Source organism: Montipora capricornis, chromosome 2, assembly GCF_036669925.1.
Source record: "Montipora capricornis isolate CH-2021 chromosome 2, ASM3666992v2, whole genome shotgun sequence".
Taxonomy (NCBI): Eukaryota; Metazoa; Cnidaria; class Anthozoa; order Scleractinia; family Acroporidae; genus Montipora; species Montipora capricornis.
Genome location: NC_090884.1, coordinates 8,279,533 through 8,293,166, shown reverse-complemented (window position 1 = coordinate 8,293,166; position 13,634 = coordinate 8,279,533). Strand labels below are relative to the sequence as shown.

At 38.9% G+C, this 13,634-nt stretch overlaps 2 protein-coding genes across 2 annotated transcripts in view; both read right to left on the bottom strand.

The window, feature by feature from the left end:
- LOC138038706 (uncharacterized) overlaps positions 1-13,634 on the bottom strand; it is a 382,223-nt gene that overhangs the window by 269,813 nt on the left and 98,776 nt on the right. The gene's annotated exons all lie outside the window — the stretch shown is intronic.
- LOC138038698 (chondroitin sulfate synthase 1-like) lies at positions 995-11,071 on the bottom strand. Its single transcript, XM_068884713.1, has 2 exons — positions 9,863-11,071; positions 995-4,201 (listed from the first exon to the last, which is right to left on the bottom strand). Exons 1-2 carry the CDS (start codon positions 10,604-10,606, stop codon positions 2,753-2,755), a joined length of 2,193 nt encoding a protein of 730 aa, XP_068740814.1. The 5' UTR covers positions 10,607-11,071; the 3' UTR covers positions 995-2,752.

Below are 13,634 nucleotides of genomic sequence, written 5' to 3'. Positions count from 1 at the left end.
TCGCTTCATGCTACACAAACCGGGATAAGCCCCGGCTCTAATGGGCCACTAGGCTTGTAAATAGACTTTTATATTTTTTAGTTTCAAAATTCCACGTCTGAGTTGCATCATTTCGACTCCCTTCTATTGTTTAGGGCTGAAAAATTTCCTCGGCTAATTATAAAATGATCTCTCATAGCCACATAATTTTATCCCTGGAACTCTTGTCTGACCAAACTATAACCAAAATATCGCCAGCTACTTGGGCCAAGACCCTTTTCCATCAGGAGGGATGGAAACTGAATTGCTCAAATTCCGTAATCTTTCAGAAGACTTCAGAAAGCACACGACCTGCACACCTTAACTCACGGAAGTGCTGGTTGCTCTATGCCATAGGCCCCTCAAACACACTAAGGTACTTATGACATTGAGCCTCCTTGCAATAAACGCGTAAATAAGACCTTTCTGCTCCATCTTAAGATACCCTAAGGTAGGAATACGTAAAAGACGAAGTCCCGATTTCACCTGCATCTCCGCGGATACTAATGATTCTACTAAAAGAATAAGCTCTTGAATAAGAAAGAAATTTGTGAATTTGTAAACATGAGCACAAGCTATTAAAGGAACCTCTACTCTTTCAATAGGATAACCTCAAACCGGGGCACATAATGCTTGCCAACAAATTTGTTCGAAATGTTTTTCAAACAAAACTCTTTGTATCAGGAAAACTGAAGTTTACAAGGGGTTTTTTTCAATGGGCAGGTACAAAACACAGGTCATTGTTTTACCAACAAAAATAACCCTAACCGTTTACCAATGCTAACATTAGGCCCAAGAACTTTTACTTAAGCCTAAGGTTAGCTTTAATGAATGTTTAGAATTCTTTCTGTATTGGTAAAACAATGACCTGTGACTTGTTCCTGCTGATTTTCACTCTCAAATTTCCTGGGCGCGGTCATCTTGGATAACGGTGACGTGTTAGGATTGCCCTAAAGTTTCAGTAAGGAAATCCGTCGTTTGGATGTTGCTTTTATTCAGAAGCTCAACGGTCACACTTCTCAACCAAAACAAAAACGTGTTCATAAAAATATAATTTAATAGAGCCCGACCCCAAACGAACAGTTTGGAGCACGAAACAAAATGGCCGCCGTGTGACCATCTAAAACCTTTCGAATGCGTAAAAACCCCTTCTTATAGTCACCAGAAAAACCCTTTACAATAAAACTCGCCCGCCCCTTCTTTATCCAAGAGCTCTTGCTCTGACACAGTTAAAAGATTACAAGTATAGAGAGCGGGAAGACGCCCAGTTACCAGTCGTGCCCATAGGACAGATGAACTTTGGAGTTCATACGTTAGGACATAGGTCTGCAGGAAGGAAAAGTTTAGAGCACCAACAAAATTGCCGCCCTGACATCATGTAAAGCCTTTCGAATGCATACTGAAAAAACCCCTTCTTATGGTCACATGGAAAAATGATTTACAATAACACTCTCTCACCCCGTCCTTTTTCCATGAGCTATAGCTCTGTGACAATCAAAGATTACAAGTACAGAGAGGAAGTCGCCCAGTCCTAGCCTTTTGGATAGGTGAGCTTCGGAGGCATATTATGACTGGGACACTGGCTTCCGCGTTTACGGACAACTTAAGCTTCCTCTAAGTGTCTTAATTTTCTCACGTCACTAGCTAACGTAACAATTACTGAACTTTCAAAGCACCAAAGCACCCTCCAAACCCAGTATTTTGTCAGAAAAGAAAGCTGAAGTTCGCTGCACATAATCAAAGCACAGATAATAAAAATTATAGACCATTTTACAGTTGTAGCTAAGTTACCTGGCCTAAGAATGGAAGCGAGGTTGCGGGTGACCCTGCTTTGATACAAACCTTTGTGCTTTTCTAATGTTAATGTAAAATTAATTAGATTTACAACAACACAATTCACATGAGAAAAGCAGTGAGGTCTATATCAACAAGGAGTCACCGGGAGCCTCGAAGCCATGCACAGGCTTGGTCACAGAGCATACAAGTTAACAACTGTAAAATGGCCTAGTACGGTTTAAATATCTATCCCAATCTTGTAATAGTCCATAAAGGTCAATAATCCTTTGATTTGAGTTGACAGGTTGTTCTTACAGTGCAGAAATTTCTTGTGCTCCTTCGGTCTTTCGCGATGGCGATTACTGAGAAGTGCAATCGCTGAAAGATCGAAGGAGCACAAGAAATTGCTGCACTGTAAGAACAACCTCTATCCCAGTCTGAAAATATCCACATCAAAGCAGAACCATCTTCAATATACTTCAATAGTTTTTTTTTAAACCTACGACGCACGCATAAGCACAATAAGTACTTTTTGAAACAACAATAGAACACTTTGTTGTTTCAGAGAATGTTTCTAGTGTTTATACTTGCGTCGTATATGTGAACAAGCCCCAAGGTAAAATAACTTTAGTTTTCTTTAGAAATGACATAAATAACTCTCCGAGGTCTTTCAGGTCATCGATAAAATCTCAGTTACAATAAAGGGCTATGTCTATGTAATCACATAACCACGATTTCAATGTTTCAAGAGATGTCCGTTGGAGATATGTGTACGAAATTAAAATATGAGACATGGAGAGAAAAGTAGCCTGCGGAAAATACGTCTGCGTTCGCTGGCTAAGAGAAAAGAAGAATGTGTTTTGAGAATGAAAAGACCCTTTAAAGTCTTTTCTCAGTGAAAAGTACTAGTAGTCTATTTTGCTCCAGCCCATAAGAATCTATTTTAAAATGAATTTGATCAAGAACTTTTTAAATATCCTTTAGATAACATATCTCTAACTAAGGACTTCTGAGAGCCATACCCAGAGGCCTTAGAGCCCTGACACATAGCATATTGCCGATCAACAAGTTTTGGATCACAGATGACAGGGTGATAGACGTGTACAAGGCCTGGATCAGCAGCGCGGAACACGCTGATCTCTTCGTGTTTTACAAACTTTTCATACAAGTCAACGTCCTCGAGACCCCAGCCTTGAATTGTGGTGTCAAAGCCCCCAACCGCGCGAAGATCGTGATTATAAGCGGAGACGATGCCGAACGCATAGGCTCGCCAGAAACCCGCGTCCATGTCTATAGTGAAGTAGTTGCGAGGTGATGTACGATTGGGGTATGTTATTTTCGCATCAAACTGACTAAATACCATCGGGTAATACACCTGCTGTCCTAGGGCCGTATTCATTCGGGCGCGATGAAGAAATCCCGAGTTGAATACCAAATCTACGTCGCAAAAGAAAAGCAGTGCTTTCCTGTCGAACTGGTTTGCTCCCAGAGAAAGCGCCAACCCGCGGGAAAAATCCCCGATAGCTTCAAGCCAAAGAAGGTCTGCTTCGGGATACCTATTTTGATAGTCCTTCATGACTTTTTTATGTTCACGTGGAGGCGATACGGAAGGAAAATACACTACCAGAAGCTTGGCATTCTCTCGCCGTTTAAGGCAAACGTCTTCGAAATTCCTCATGAAACGGCGAAACGTCTCAATGCGGCCCGTTAGAGGAAGGATAAAATGAACCGTGGGGGCCTCTTTTGCATGGGTCTCGGCTCGATAGACCATGTTCCCGAAGGGCAGTTGTAAAAAGGCATGGTGACGCACGTGCACGGTCATGCGCCTTCGGTTGTGTCCGATATGCCGGTGATACTTCATGAGCATATCCATGACGTACTGAGCGCCGTATAACGGGTGTACTCTTATGTAGCCATGATTGAGTTTCTTGAATTCCAAGCTGCGATGAAGCACTCGCTTTGCCTCTTCGTTTATCAATCCCATCGTCTGCCCCAACACGTGGTTCAAACCGTCTTTCCACGGGTCCCGCATGCCGGTTTCCGGAGGCTGAAGCGTTGCTTCGGAGTAGAACTTTTGCGCTGTGAACATGTCCCAAGGTTCGGAATACTTCGAGCTGAGCTGATGATGGAAATCTCTCCAACCCTGTAGAGAGGTTTTTTCCTCGGTGGATAAATAGCTTGTGCTGGTGCTTAGAAGTCGGTCCATATTTTTTAGAACTCTTTGAAGGAGAACAGCTTGGTGTTGAAGATCTTGAATTCGCATTGTCATAAAATGCGACTGTAGGCGATACATGTAAGAAGGTTGCTTCACCGGGTGGAGAGTAATAGCTTTGCGGACCGACTTGGTATCCAAGTTACCGTGAAAGGCTTGTGCTTTGCTCTGATTGTGATAAAACAAAGCTTGCATCTACAACGAAAAATATAGTACTGAACGTTAGCTCAGAGCGTTTCCAGACGGCAAGTAAAAGGTAAACCTCACCAACTTAAGAAGTTGCAGTTTCAAAACGTCTGTATCAACGAGTGTCGAATGGAGTGCTGTAATACCTAGACAAGAGCGATATACTTTGTCCAATAACACCAGGAGAAGACAATACACCTTATTCCAAAACGGCCTCCATTTAAATATTCTTTTGTTTTTATTCAAATTAGCCCTTGATGCCTCGTTCTTAAGCTTAATATTCAAAAGAATATTTTATCTTGAACGAGGCAACAAGGGCCAATTTGTATCCACATAAATCAGCGGCCATTTTGGAATAAGGTGTATTAATGACGCAATGTGACAACGTAATGACAGGTTGGAGTGAAGAGAGAGCCCGCTTGTAGGCTAACGATAAGCGGGGGAAATCAGTCGCCAATGCATGCGTAGTTTTTCTTTAGCTTTTTAATGGCTGAAAACAATGACGCGCTCTTAGGATACACTGATGGAAAGTGAGCGATGTAACGCCTGCGCATCACCTATTTTCCCAGAATGCAAGTTGCTTGGCAACGGCCAAAACGACAACTGAAAAATCAGAGTCCCCGTTGGGATTCGAACCTACGACCTCAACAAGCTATATACTCAACAAAATATCTTGTTTCTGATTGGCCAATGGCGAATGCATAAATAGGTTATAGAGTGCAATCCAGGTTATAGAGTGCAATACGGAAGTAAGTTGCTATGAAAACACCGGGGAAGCGCCAAATTTGAACGACAAAGTGAAAAAAAAAAAGGCTGACAGTCGGTTTGCTTTGTCAAACCAAAACATCGTTGAGCAACTTAAAGAAAATGCGAAAAACAAAAACACGTTGAAAGCTACACAAACCTGGTTGAATGTCTGGCAAACATGGGTGACTGAAAGAAAACTTAACCCAAAACTGGAAGAATACGAGCACGAACAAAGTAGCGCGTTTGAGTAAATTTGTTGAGAATATAATAAATAAAAAATCGTATGAACATGCTCGTGCATTTCGTGATTTATGGTCACTCGTGATGTTTTGAAAGTTCTCAAATTGCACTTGCCTAGACGGCTCGTGCAATATTGAGAACTTTCAAAACATCACGAGTGACCATAAATCACGAAATGCCCTCGCGTTCATACGATTTCCTATACATATCGGCACAAATGTTTGATATAGTCTTTTTCTATAAAGCTGTAAATAACTTAGTTTTCATAGATAGTGAAGCTCTGCCTGAAACTTGACAATCGAGATTTATCAGGTCATCCAGCAGCAATGCTATTACTTATATTCCTAAGCGAAATAGAACTGTTACTTATCAACGCGCACTTTTCATATGCGCGTTAAGCATATGGAATGTTCTGCCCGCTGAGTCACATTTCCCTAGCCTCATTTTAGCGTTTAATACTTCAATATTACAATAAGGCCCTAGATCTGTACGACGTTGACGACACCATAACCTGGAGAACAACCTGTCCCATGTGCAACATAGCAACCACTCTCCTGTGACATCCGTCGTGCTGAGCCCCTTCTACCAATTTGAACTTTTGCCTTTTTTCCTTTTGATGTTTTTTTTTTGTTTATATATTACAAGGGATCCACTGAAATTAGCTAGGCTGTAGTGGTCTACCTGCCTAATACAAACCTGCCAACCCCCAGAGTACAAAAATCTGGAGACGTCTAGAAATCTTTGCATTGTAAGAATATCATTTTTGTCAATGTCTGAATACTCTCCGAAAATCACCCGAAGGCCTTCTGAATTTTCTCGACGTCTCAGTTAGAACAGCATTTACCTACCATATTACTACTGTTCCCATAACCTAACCTGCGATCAGGCGTACTTTTCTTTCGACAGGGCGGAAAAGGAACGGCGTTTCTTTTCCGCCCTGTAGAAAGAAAAGTACGCCTGATCGCAGGTTACCCATAACCATGCTAACTTTCTACCATGCATCGTGCAATTTCATTGGTGGACTTCTGACCAATTACGATACTCGTTAAATATACATCAACTTCATTGCTGTTTTACTTTTTCTGATCGAGAACAGCTCAAATAAGAGCATTAAATCCACTTCTTGTTTCATTTTCCTTTTTAACATCTCGAAAATAATGAAGTAAATGAAAGATTTTTGAAAAAGGCCACGGTAGGTATTTCCCAGGAGATTTGGTGCTCAAACCGGGAGACCGGGAGATTTGATGACAAACTTGGAGACTCCCGGGAAAACCGGGAGAGTTGGCAGGTATGCTAATAATTTTATGTATATAAGTATTGTATTCTTGGTAGAAACTAAATAAATAAATACAGTATGCAGTTGACGTTTGTCAACTTGCACAGAAAACTCAAAGGTAGTGTGCCAATGATAAAGTCAGTTGAACTCAACGAGTAAGTGTAATTATTCCAATATTGCAAACAGATGAATTTTTCCTTAACTTTTGATCAACAATCCAAGTTCAATTAAAAGAAAATCTTTACGCTTCCTAGCAACAGACTACACAGTACTAACTACGCTAGCAACCAATCAAACACCACGGAATAGGAATAAAGGGAGCTCAGTATTGGTCAATAAATATAAGCAAATTTGACGAGCCTAGAACAGTGACTTTTGGATCAAGAAGCAGCTGTATGTAATGTTTAAAAAACGAGCAGCATTGTTTTATTGGCGTTTAAAAACATGAGGCGTAGCCAAGTGTTTTTAGACTCTGGACTCAAAACAATGGTTCAAATTGTGAGAGGTGAATATTAGCATACAAGAAAAATGAGCTTTTATAAATATAATACACTGTCAACATGACTCCAAACCAACCCAATACAAATATTTTTAAAAAATAGACTAAAAAAGGATTTGCTCTGACTGCCAAATTGGTCAGCATGAAGTCCTGTTATATATAATTATATACAAATCTGTTGGAGGATATCGAGCTTCCTTGATATTTTGCAGGGGGTTAGTTTTGACTATAAGAAGTTGCCTGAAGCTTTGCATTTTAATGAAAGCTTAATCCTTTAATTTCAAAATCTAACCGAGTTTAAGCTTGCATAAAAATCGGCCTCATCTGACATTTTCCAGAAAGACAAAATTTGGTGTATGGAAAAAAAGATTAAAAAGGAAACTCTTTCTGTTGCATTTCCCCAAATCCTAAAATTTGCTGTAAAGTGCCTCCTGTAAAGTTCAATTTTAACAATAAAAAAACAAAAACACCTTGCCACATCTTGCCAAATAATTACTGATACAAAAAGGAAAACAGCTGTTTCAACTTTTAAAAAAATATAAATGGAACCATGACCATCATTTTAAATGGCTTTTTATACACAAAAAAAACTTTATTTAGTCAGGAAAAACATCTTGCCAGTTCCAACTCAAACATTACTTCAAGCTAAATAACTATTTATAGCATCAGACCAAACACTCGGCTCTAAATTTTAAAAGCAAACTGAACACTTATCTACAGGAACAAACACATTGCAATTTTCCAATTAAAAGATAGAAGAAACACCTGTTTTTTAAGCAATCTAAATAAAAAAGGACTCCTCTCAAAAAAAAAAACAAACCGTCTTTGCCATTAAAACGGTTAAGAAATATTAGATCTATCAAATTTGCATATGAATTTCTCATTTGTTATCAACCATAAACAAATTAATGGATTGGAACAGGAGGACAATTTTTGTCAACTTTTTTTCAGCTAGAAAAACTGCTTCTCCAAGAGTTCAGTTTGTTTAAAAAGAGTAAAAATTATGGTTTGAGGTGATCACTGATCCAGCCTTTTTTGGGGAAATAATCAGCAAAGGGAGGAAGATTTACTACTCCACCTTAGATTTTGAGATGCTAAGGGGCCTCCTCACAGGTGACATTAGAGGGATAGCAATCCAACCAAAGACACCCCCCTTTAACCCATCCACTCTTTTCTTGAATTTATAATAGCACCTTTTGATTGGGAAATTGTAAAAATTATATACCGTAGTTATTCGGTTATAAGGCGCACAGTTTTTTTAAGAAAAACCTGTCTTTGGGTGGCAAGTTAGTGCTAAAATTGGGGTGCGTCAAGCATCAGATCACCAAACAAATCACAGACGAGTAGAGCTTTGGTCTGCGGTGTAGCAAAGATTGCATCTAACCCACTCCTTTTATTCCTGTTAAAAAGAATAGTGCTTTTAGAGACCTTTAGAACACTAAACGACTTCAAAAGAAAATACAAATGGAAATTTGCGTACGTGCTTAACAGCACAAGCTCAGTAAAATGATACCTACGACAACAATACAATCGTTCGAACTATGTTTTCTCACCATGGATTCAGAAATGCTGTGTTCACGGGCAACTTAACGATTGTTGTTGACTGCCTCGGCTTCTGCAACAATTATCAACTTAAACTTGAGGTCATACGAGTGACGAAGAGTGCTTGGCATATTAATTAACGATCGAACAAGAAGCTGAAGTCTGAACGCTGACTGTTTATGATGCAAATGTATCAGTAAGTTTTGCAACTGAGTTTTAAGTCAGGTGATTGATGTTTGAGTGAGGCCTTGAGCTGCTTTTTAAAGCTTCCGCTGATCTACGCCTGATATTACGCCATAAATAGACGAATTTTCAAAAGCAGTTCAAGGTCTCACTCAAACAGTTTATTAATTTATTGTATTTTTCTTCAGTATAACTACATAGGTGATTGTTGAAAATTCTCTGTGCTGAATGGTTGCAATTGAAATGATTATCACACGATAATCATCTAAGCAGTAAGCAGTTTTTTTCAACATGACCGAAAGCTGTTTTGTGGAGGTGACAGACAAAAAAAATGAATGTGTTTCAAATAATTACCTATGTAATAAAAATGCTAAGCCAATTTAATTGAACAATGGCATCAAAGAATGGCACAATGCCTTCATTCATTACCCTTCACTGAACATTACCAGACTGTGCATTGTAATTAATAATAATAATAATAATTATTATTATTATTATGATTATGATTATGATTATGGTTATGATTATTATTACTATTATTGTATTTCTCAAATTAAAGTTTGAGATAAAACACTTCATTTCTCTTGCAACAGATAATCGAAAATTCTAAATTTTAACTAGTTGTCTCTCCAATAATTTACACATTTTGCAAATTGAGTTTTAGACGTTGGTGAACTGGACACTGACAAAACGTATTGTTGGCAAAAAAAACCGTAAAGCAACAGTGATCTGAAAGAGCTACTGATATCCCTGCCTTCAGAAAAAATGAGCAAAACATGCATGGTTTATCACAACTAACACATATTTAGAGGTTTGTTCCACACAGCCAATGTAAGATAAAGAGACTGTCCTCACGACCTTTAATCACGTTTGAGTTATGCCAATGCCAGAAATTGGCCCCCAACAGAGGTTTAATTAAAAATCCAATTCTTAGCAAATTTGCATCACAGGTGGGGATAAGCCCTTCAGGTAAATTAAGAAGATTGGAGCTGGTTGGCTGGTGCTGTATATTGCTGCCAGTGTATGCTATACTTTCAGACAATAAACGTGCCGTATTCCAAATCTAACGTAACTTGACCTTATAATAGCCAATTTCAGTAATGAAATATACTCACAGAAAATATAAATAATCTCCACACCACCATTCGATAAAAATTCAAAAATAATACAAAAGCTCACTCACTTCGAAAGACCAAGTGCACGGAATTCCCACAAAACGCTTTATACATCTTCCAACTTCCACATCCTCGTGTGATGTCAACAGATTCTTCAAGCAGAATTCAATGTGAGGAACAACTTTTTTAAGTACAGATCTGCTCAGAATTACTCCAGGGCCGCCCATACAGAAGTTATCCCCGTTACCTAGACCGAGTAATCCTTTTTCGTCTTTTGCTCCGGTTCCTGCTTGTCCAAGATAAACATCTTGTGAGCTGTTCAGGGAATGAAGGAAACTCGCTAGTTTTTCTGTCCGAATGTAAACATCGTCATCAGACCGCATAAACCACTCGAAATTATCGATGTAGTTGTCATGCATGTATTTTAACATCATCATGGATTTTCTCTGAGGAGGATAAGAATCGTCTACCCCCGGCAAACTAACGACAGGCAGTTCCATCTTCCTCTGGGACGTGCCGCTTGAGAAGAACTCCAACTTGCCGGGCACATTCTTGCCCCACGTCTCGAACACACCTTTCGCTCGCGTGTTGAGAAATTTCTCGGCTGTCATTACTCCAACAAAGATAAGATTGCGAGAGTTCAGCTCTTTAGCGATTGTTCTTGGTCGAAGGTCCCTAACGAAATTCATCCGACAACGCCGGGTTTCCACGGGCAAGAGGTTTTGTCTTAGGAACAAAGCCACCGTGAACCCGAAAATAAGGCCCGCCAACATTGTTACAACGCCACGAATGCTCATGTGCCTGGGTTTCATAGCGAAGAAAATAATCACGGCGAAAAAAAAAAACCTTCAAAACAAATTTTCCTACGCTATTTGAGCGAGCTGCCAACAGGCAGATCTGCAACTATCGATGAATAAGTTGTGAGGACCGCCGTAACCCCAAAAGCGGCCATATCTCGACATTATTTCTACGTCACAAGTGTTCCAAACATCGCTTGCTTGCTGATCAAATATTTGATCTTCGTTGGCGTGTACTGCAAGGATTTGTGTAACTTCGTTTCGATCAGTTTTAGCGACAGAGAAACTCGGCAGGCTGCTCTTTTTCCTGTGATTTTTCTTGTTGCCAATCAAATTCAGCGAGGCATAAATAAATCATTTTCCATGCACTGATTGGCGGAAGCGATTTTTTCACCGGTTGGGCCAACAATGGAACCGACAAAACTTCATACAATGATTTAGTTTTTCACACGTCAATGACCATGTAAAAGGCGACCCCTGTACACCGGATATCGATACTTTTAGAGTGAGCAGAAAAATGCACATTAACTGGGGGGTATTAACACGACGACTTTCGTTTACATTTTGACCGATCTACCAAAGTTTTAATTGGAATCCAGAAAAACTTTTCGATAAGACAAATCTTAAGGCAAGTCTAGAAAACTGTTGAAAGTATTATCTTGCATATTACGTTTCAAAGGAGAAATTCGAACCAGCTATCGATAGGAAAGTAAATTAAAAAAGGTTGTTCCTTTACATTTTGTTAAAAATATCATTGTTGGTTATGCCAAGAATGTGCCTTATTATGCCAAAAAAATCTTGCTATCAACAGTCTGCTGACATCTGTACATCAAAAAGTAAATAATGGTATAATCCATGGGAAAGCGTATTAATATTATATTTCAGTCAGCACTAACTTTAAGGTGGCTGCAACCAATTTCACCACATTTAAGAAACCTTATCAGAAGAATTGCACAATACTACAACACTGTATCAAGTAAAAGCAATGTTATTGTACCATATAAAACAATAATTATTGCTTTGCAAAATGCCCCCACTATTGTGATGTAATATATTACCATGACAATGTGAAAACTTTCTAAAAAAAACCCCTGTATTTTGTCTTTACTTGTTTATATCTCTGTGAACCCCATTTTTTATTGTAGAATAGTAATTCGCAATCTGAGATAGAACTATCGGCAAAGTTTTAAAAAAATTATGGGAGCCAATTCAGAGCTACCTTAAATTGTCTAAATACGAAGGTCTCTTAAGAAGAGTGAAACTGCCTCCAGCCACCTTAAATAATGCCAGGACATTGCAAGGCCCTTCACTGGTCTTTTCTTTTCAATATAAAATGGCTGCCTTCAATAGGCATGCCTGATAAGGAATATTTATATAGGGAGACTATATGGGCCCTACCATGGATTATATGCCTCAATAGCCTTCAATAAACAGATGTACATAATATTAGTCACCAGGCCATTACAAGATCTTGAAATTGTACCTTCCCAAAAACACAGCCTTAGTAAAACTATACTGCATGGCTTGCAACTGAATACCTTTTACTGCTGGTACTATTGTGCTACAGGGACCCAGAAACACCTGAGTTTTTTAATATTTCAATAGAGTCAACCTGGCAATTTTCAAGTTTTAAGTAAAGCCTAGGAGATTATTTGGTTTGTACAAAGATCGTTTTCCTATAGTAACGTGTACATTCACAACAGATAAATCATAGCCTTACTGGCAGTCCAATCTGTCACCCTTGATTATAATTTCATTTAAATAATTTCTTTTTTTATCCAATGATCAACCAAATACATTGCTTGCATTAAAACCTCTTGTCAGCACTAAGTCCTCAGATGTGGATCAACAACACAGTAAAACCATTTACTCACTAAAACTTAAAATAATTAACAATTATTCACCGAAGGCGAAGTGATTATCGGTGAATATTCATTGATAATCACTGAGCCTGAGGCGAATAATTGTTTTAGTATAAATACACAGGTAATTATTTCAAAAAAGAGAAAAAAAAAAACATTTCAACGCGAAATCATCTTCGCTTACAGTGGCAAAACGACTACTGGCAGCCATTTTGTCCACCGAGGTGATTATCGGCTGATAATCCGAGATAGCGAGCCAATGAGAGCACACGATTTTGTATAATATCACCTGTGTATTTAGACTAATAATTATTATTGAAGAATCTAAATCATCATTTCTTTCACAGGAACACACAAGCCCAACAAATTGACCTGTTCCCAACAGATTGGCTTCATAGCTCAGTTGGTAGAGCAATATTGTACTAGTATCACAGAGGTCATGGGTTCAAATCCCATTGAAACTGCCTGAATTTTTCGGGTGTCTTTTAAAGTGACTCAATCAATTCTAGATATCTTCCCCCTGAATGCAGCGTGTTAAGTATGCTTTTTTGAAACTCAAGTTTAAGAATCCTGTACTGCAAACTAAATCCTTTAGTTTGCAGCGTACACACACACACACATACTGGAAAATTATGCGTAAGAAATGTCAATCTCTCCTCATTCCAGTTCTCTCCAAAATAATGTTGAAGTTGAAGAAATGGTGGACCACTGAATAGTGAAATTCCCGTTTTCATCCTTGTTATGTTTTACAATCATATGTCATGTCATTGATTAATCGAAATATAATCCCCCTTTAGAACGGGGCCCACGACCGACCCTTGAGGAACCCCACTTGTCGACATAAGTGTGGTCGACTTACTTCCCTAGACTTGGCCATAAGTACCGGTACTTACAAGTTTAGGAGGGGACCCTACCATTTACACCAAATCGTTCTAATAATCTAGATAACAGAATAGAATGTTTTACGGTATTGAAAGCCGCTGAAAGATCCAATAATAAATGAATCACTGAATGGTTACTCTCAATTAATGGCACAAAGAATTGAACCAAAACATTGGATAAAGCTACACAGGAATAAAAAATGAACGTCACTGTCTGCCATGCATATGTACTCAGTAGAGCGCTTCCTTTTGCGCCTTATAAAATGGTTAGTCACCCCACTAAGCTACACTAGCACACTT